This window comes from Sinocyclocheilus rhinocerous, unplaced genomic scaffold (genome assembly GCF_001515625.1).
Source record: "Sinocyclocheilus rhinocerous isolate Xijiao unplaced genomic scaffold, SAMN03320098_v1.1 scaffold1696, whole genome shotgun sequence".
NCBI lineage: Eukaryota > Metazoa > Chordata > Actinopteri > Cypriniformes > Cyprinidae > Sinocyclocheilus > Sinocyclocheilus rhinocerous.
The window spans coordinates 96,103-103,821 of record NW_015628374.1 but is presented as its reverse complement, the minus strand read 5'-3'; the positions used below and the strand labels follow the sequence as shown (position 1 = coordinate 103,821).

At 36.5% G+C, this 7,719-nt stretch overlaps 1 protein-coding gene across 1 annotated transcript in view; it reads left to right on the top strand.

The window, feature by feature from the left end:
• atp10b (ATPase phospholipid transporting 10B) overlaps window positions 1-7,719 on the top strand; it is a 39,265-nt gene that overhangs the window by 5,795 nt on the left and 25,751 nt on the right. The window contains exon 2 of the mRNA XM_016549424.1: window positions 7,035-7,239. Within this exon, the coding sequence (XP_016404910.1) occupies window positions 7,035-7,239 (205 nt within the window). The remainder of the gene's footprint in view (window positions 1-7,034; window positions 7,240-7,719) is intronic.

Below are 7,719 nucleotides of genomic sequence, written 5' to 3'. Positions count from 1 at the left end.
GGCGGCGGTGGCAACAATACTACAGCGAGAATAAAAGTTACTCCTTCTTTCTTTGTGTGAACATTTGGGCGGTGTTATGCAAATCTTCCCACATCGTGACGTAGACATGTGGGGCGTGTTAGAACGAGCCGTTTTAGGAGGGCGTGGCTGACTCTTAACTTTTATAAAGAATATCTCTTTGGATTTGAGACTTTAGTCTTTGCATCTTTACAGATCTTCTTTATGCACCAAGAGCTTGTAACACTCCAGAGAGAAAGGAAAAATTGAAATTGCATCATATGACCCCTTTAAAAAAAATTTGATTCATACGAGTGAGTCATTGAATAATTGACTTAACCGATTTGCTGATTCATTCATGACCAAAACACCGCTACTGTGTGTTGATTTTGCTATGGCTTTGTTTCAAATTATTTTCATTTGCCAGGCAAAAGCAGATAAATTGGTAATGGTAAAACGTAATCAGTTCAATATTAACTTGCACTGTACTTTAAGTTGTACTTTAAAAGCAATATTATACGTGCAGTCATGTGATATTCTTTAAATACGCCACATTTCTTGAGTAAAATGTGCTTTTAGTCTAGCAAGAGAATATTCAAGAGAAAAAATGTACAGGCAACTTCTGTTGTGGTTATGCACCATGACAACTAGTAGCGATGTTTTCATTCAGTTGCTTTGCAAGTGCTGTTTTCTCTTTATGACATTGCTTTATCATGCTGGATTTTCATACCCGTAAATAAACAATTCAATTTCAAACGGTTCCCAGCCGTCAGACAATCCCTCTTTCCACTGGCTCCACAAGGGGACCTTCTGTCTGAAAGCAACAAAATCATTACGCTAATCTAATACTTCACACGGTACAGTGTTGCTAATGCTTGTATCCCTCACATTTTGGACATGAACTGTGGTGCTTTCCTCCAGCGGTCATGATTGATTAGTTCTTATTCTACCCCAAAGGGAGAGAGTTTTATAATGTTGTTCACACACAGTCGAACCCCCTTTCATTTAAAACAGCTCAGGGCAGACAAAGTGATGCTTTTTCCGTCTTGGCTGTTTAATTCACTCTTGCTGACAATTTTTACTGCTGTGAAATATTCAAGAAAATAAGTAGTCCTCATGTTCATTTAGTAAACAGGACTTCTACACTTTCTGAAGAGTTGTGCTCACCCATGCAAAACTCACTGCCATGCTAGGGTGTTCTGGGTGGTTGCTTGGGCGTTGCTAGGTGTCTAGATATCAGATGGGTTATTTAATGAAGTGTAATGCTAAGGTTTATTGCTTTGTTCAGATCCCTAATACTAAGTATGAGTAACAACAACCTAGTTTTTTTTTTGAGGGGTCAATAGTGACAATTCTGGCACTTTTTCCTAAGACTGTGAGTCATGATTATGTCATTTTGTGGTATGCATAGGGACTGGCTTTGAAGGCTGTTGTCAAATAAATTTTGAGAATTGATTAATCCAAGTAAAATTGAACAGAACTCGACTTTGAATGATCGCCTTGCTTTTTTTTTTTTTTGATTTATGGGGCAAACCCAACCCCAAATAAAAATAACTATTGTTATTTATTATAAAACTTTACTTAAACTTTCACCATACTAATAACTGCAGAGTTGTCAGACCCAAATATATACTTTTGAATTATTAACCAAAGCAATAAAATACAGAGAAACATGCCACACCTGAGACACAGATTACCTAGTGTGTGCTGAGAAAAAAATCTGATTAAAAAAACTGATATACAGTATAATACATATCTCTTTGATTGTGTTTTAGAACAGTTTTGGAGAAATGTAGCGTTGCATCACTTGCTCAGCAATGGATCATCTGCAGTGAATGGGTGCCGTCAGAATGAGAGTCCAAACAGCTGATAAAAACATCACAATAATCCACAAGTAATCCACAGCACTCCAGTCCATCAGTTAACATCTGGAGAAGACAAAAGATGCTTGTTTGCAAGAAACTAATTCATCATTAAGATGTTTTTAACTTTAAATCGTAGCGAATACCATTGCATAAATACAAGTCCTATATCTGTAATATTGCTTTCTCCAGTGAAAAAGTAATCTCGTCTGATTTAGGAGAGAAATCTGCACAGATCAAGCACCGTTTGCAAACCAAAACAGTTCTGAACAAATATATGGGTGGATTTTGATGTGAGAGGCAACAGGAGATGGACTTTTTCACTGGAGGAAGCGTTATTATGGATTATTTTGGCCAGAAACGACGGTTAAAAGTTAAAAACGTCTTAATAATAGATTTGTTTCTTACAAACACACAGCTTTTGTCTTCTCCAGATGTTAACTGATGGACTGGAGTGGTGTGGATTACTGTGATGTTTTTATCAGCTGTTTGGACATTCTGACGGCACCCATTCACTGCAGAGGATCCATTGCTGAGCAAGTGATGCAATGCTACATTTCTCCAAATCTGATGAAGAAACAAACTCATCTACATCTTGGATGACCTGAGGATGAGCATTTTCAGCCAATTTAAAATTTTGAGTGAACTAATCTGTAATTATCAAATGTAAAAATATTTTCAGTCTTTTTGGAAGTTGCATTTAAAAAGATCTGAGAGGGCACTTGCTCCCTCAGTTTGAATGGGCATGACACCCCTGGCAATAATAACAGTGATGCATGCTTTAGCAAACACCCCTAATAAAAGGCAGGGTTTGGCTTGCAGTCTATAATCAGACTCCTGGACATATGTATGGAGAGAAGAGGGGCAGTTGGTGTGGAGGAGGGATGCAGGAAGAATTGTCAGGAGTGTGGCAGGTAGTTATTTTTAGATCCCTTTTCTTGCGATAGAACATACTGCCCCCAAACTATCATTAAGAAATACATCTGCCACAAACTATGGCAAACTTTAACAGATAGTTGTCAGGTTGGCTGACTCAGATTAGCATGCATGAGCTTTAAGGTTTGACATGGCATGCATTTGTATCACAAAAATGTGAGTAGGATGCAGTGTAACTAATGCCTCCTTTCCTGTTGAGTCACACCGACCTTTTGTAAATGGTTACGCTTCAGTACATGCATGCACCTTTCCCACATACTGTATGATTTGTCACGCTTCTAGAGCAAACGTGTCCTAATGTGATGTATGCAGTGACGCCAGTCATGTGAACTTGAAGGAATTTAGTTATATCCCCTGACATTTAACTGAAATGAATGCAGATACAGTGGGTACGGAAAGTATTCAGACCCCCTTAAATTTTTCACTCTGTTATATTGCAGCCATTTGCTAAAATCATTTAAGTTAATTTTTTTTCCTCATTAATGTACACACAGCACCCCATATTATAAATCTGCAAAGATGTCAACAATTCTGTGTTTTTCTGTCAATATGGGGTGCTGTGTGTACATTAATGAGGAAAAAAAATTAACTTAAATGATTTTAGCAAATGGCTGCAATATAACAAAGAGTGAAAAATTTAAGGGGGTCTGAATACTTTCCGTACCCACTGTATATTGGTGGATTAGATTGAAAAAGCATGCTTTGAAATGCTCACAAAAGCATTTGGATGCACTATGAAAATAAACCAGAAACACTTGAATTCAAAACATATATCCTAGACAGTGGCAGTGATAGGATGAGGATTTCCAGTTAGAGAGCAGAACCGCTGATTATGATTGATTATGATGACTTGTTATTGTAAACTGCATGCTGTGAATGATCGTATTTTAACTCTAGCCACTGTAGTTTTTCACTTTAAAGATGCCATGTGGGCGCAATGAATTAAAATTGCAGTGAAATGCTGTGAAATGGTATGAGGCATCGTCTCTCGTTCTAAGATAGAGTATTCGAGAGCAGGTGTTTGTCTCGCACATCATTTTTTGACACGCACACATTTTGACTGACAGTTAAACGCCAGAAATAGACGTCTCGCTAATCACAGACTGCAAACAGTGAGTCCTTCTGGAGGAGCGCAAGATTTATCTCGCACCACTATCAGAAACAGTCATCAGCCACTTCATTCAGAGAAATGCTTGCTTGGCACAAAACAGCTTTAGTCTTGTCTGATTTGAGGAGCTAATCTTCTTTTGTCAGCCGTTTTATTAGTAAAAACATCACAATTAATGAATTGTTTTCACTTTGTGGTATAAATTAAATGGATTTAAGTTTGCATAAAGGAAAAGGGGGTATTTAGTGGGAATTATTTGCCTGGCAGTGGGGACTGAATAGTACATTTAACCATAATTTGACAACAGCAGGTTGTGTCATATTGTACCTCAACATCAAAAGAAAAAAACTGAAATTTTCATTAGAAAAATGTATTGTGACATTTGCAAGACAAATAAGTACATTTTCCCAGCCAATGCTTATTATTGTAATGCAAAAAAATCTTGAACATTTTTTTTTTGTAATACAGTAAAAAATACTATATTGCATTAATAGGAATCTAATGTTGTTAATTGTGCAAAATTGCTAATTGCCCAATAAACAAAAAATCTCATTACTGTAATTTGGAAAAAAATATTATTTTTATAATAAATATAAAAATATAAAATAAATATATATATTTGTATTTAAATCATAACACTTTACAATAAGGTTACATTAGTTAACATTGGTTAATAATACATTAACTAACATTAACTGATAATGAGCAATACATTTGTTACAGTATTTATTAATCTTTGTTGAGTTAATAAATATACAGCTGTTTATTGTTAATTCATATTAGCTCATGTCCATTAAAGAATATTAACAGATACAACTTTTGATTTTAAAAATGTATTAGTAAATGTTGGAATTACCATTAATTAAGATTAATAAATATTTTAGAAGTATTTTTGTTGTTGTTACTTTATATTAACTAATGTGGTTAACTAATGTTAACAAATGGAACCTTATTGTAAAGGGTTACCCTTAATGGTTATATTAAAAAATAATAATAATAATAATGTCACAATTCAGAAAATCATAATATTTCTAAAGGCTTAATTTTCTTTATGCAGAGCATAATTTCTTATTTTATTCTTCTGTTTTTGGGGTGAAATATGACCTGGGCATATTTTTGTGCAATTCACCCCTGACTTCCTTGCTTGCCAAAACATTAAATGCAACTTCACAGCTATTTGAAGAGAACATGGGAGCTCCACCTGAAGTTATGTTTGTAATTGCTCCTCTGTTGTGCGTCAGGCTTTGTGTGTGAGGTGTGACCGTGCTGCTGAAGAGCCGTCAGTCAGTAAAGAGCCACCCGACCCAGTTGTGCGTGTAGAGCAGCATACCTGACGCTCACATTGTGACTGCAGGATTCTTCACTGACAGCTGACGTCGAGACATGCCAGAAGATACAAACTCATCTAGTTTTATTGTATAAGCATGACACAAAATTGACATTTTCTATTGTAAAACAACTGCACGGTAAAAAATATTTTTAATATTTTAATAGTAAGTATACAGCTATGGAAAAAAATTAAGAGACCACCTGAAAATTCTCAGTTTCTCTGGATTTACGTTGTGTTTGAGTAAAATGTAATTTTAATTTTATTCTGAAAACTACTGATAACATTTCTTGCAAATTTTAAATAAAAATGTTGTCATTTAGAGCATGCAATGACAATTGGTCAAAATAACAAAAAAGATGCCATGTTTTCAGACATGTTTATATTCATTTTTAGATAACACAATACCGATGTTTTAATAAAGAAGAGTCAAGAAATCAATATGTGGTGGAATAACTCTGATTTTCAATCACAACCAATGAAAACATTTGTTATTTTGACCAACTGCACGCACACGCACACGCACACGCACACGCACACTCACACTCACACACGCACACTCGCACACACGCACACTCACACTCACACACACACTCTCGCGCTCGCGCTCACGCTCACACGCACACTCACACTCACACTCACACACTCACACACTCACACTCGCACTCGCACTCGCACACGCGCACACGCACACTCGCACTCGCACTCGCACTCGCACTCGCACTCGCACTCGCACTCGCACTCGCACTCGCACTCGCACTCGCACTCGCACTCGCACTCGCACTCGCACTCGCACTCGCACTCGCACTCGCACTCGCACTCGCACTCGCACTCGCACTCGCACTCGCACTCGCACTCGCACTCGCACTCGCACTCGCACTCGCACTCGCACTCGCACTCGCACTCGCACTCGCACACTCACACTCGCACACTCGCACACACGCACACGCACACGCACACTCACACTCACACGCACACACGCACACACACGCATCTATAATACACATATATGCTGAAATAGGTGTGTGTCCTGGATTTCTTTTTGTTTTACCAAGTAACCAGTGCTGGGCAGTAACGGATTACATATAATCTGGATTACTTAATCAGATTCTAAAAATTAAGTACTTTGGCTATATTACTAAAATTATATTTATAAATTATAAATATATTTTAAAATAGTCAAAATCAGACTGCAGATACTTTTTTTTATTGATTACATGATTACATATTATTCACACAATACAAATAAATTATCCATAATTTACTAATTCTCCCTAATTCTTTTTCATCTTTTAAATTTTCATTTCTGATATAGCCTAACGCTTATGCACGTTCAGAAAGTCTTCCAGTTTTGTTGACATTCACACAATAAGTTTTTATTTTGATTGTTGTTATTAAAATAAATAATTTTAGATTCTTACATGTTTATGATTTAATTATTAGCGTTTCATTAAATTCACGAACCCCCTGCAGTTCCTTCACAAACCCCAGTTTGGGAAACCTTGACGTAATGTAATGTTTAAAGCACTTCATGTTGTTACTTTGTATCTTTATATCAATTTGGTACAAGATTATCGTATTTAAATCAATGTCATAAATGAGTTAGGTCAAAAGTAATCTGAAAGTAACCAAAAAAGTAGTCTGATTACATTACCTAAAATGTAATGGACTACAATTTGTAAGTAATTTACCCAGCTCTGCAAGTAATCATTCAAAAGTGTGTCTGTGCATTTATATGTACACCGAAACCCCACAATGCATCAAAAGAGGACCGCATGAGGCATTAATTCTGGTCTCCTCACAGGAAGCAGATGTGTTTCATGGAGAGGAGATGGAAAGATGTCCGCGTGGGGGATTTTGTGAGAGTGCTCTCTAACGAGATCATCCCAGCTGACATCCTGCTCCTGCACACATCCGACCCTGATGGAGTGTGTCACATGGAAACAGCCAATCTGGACGGAGAGACCAGCCTCAAACAGAGGAAGGTGGTGCCAGGCTTTTCTGCTCTGGTAAGAGCGCAGTCTATCACACAATACCTGCGCTAAAGTCTAATCTTACACTGGACACGTGAGGACACACACTGATATATTCATGAATGTCATTGATAAAGTATTATGAGTACATGTGAAATATGTATACCATTATAATGTAATATTCACAGAACTATATAATATTAACAAAAACTGTGAGTGCACTGGGAGTGTCGGATATAGCTAAAAGAAGTTTCGAGAATCAGATAATATTAATAAAAACAGTAGTTATTGAGGGAGAAAAACATTTAATGTTATGTATTTTCTTAGCATTTTAATTGAGTTAAAATATTTAGAAATAGTTCATTTGCAAATTAAAAACTTGTTGTTAATATTCAAAATGAAGAGAAAAAGTATTGTGGAGAAAAACCACATATGTGACCCTGGAGCACAAAACCAGTCATAAGGGTCAATTTTTCGAAATTGAGATTTATACATCATATGAAAGCTGAATAAATG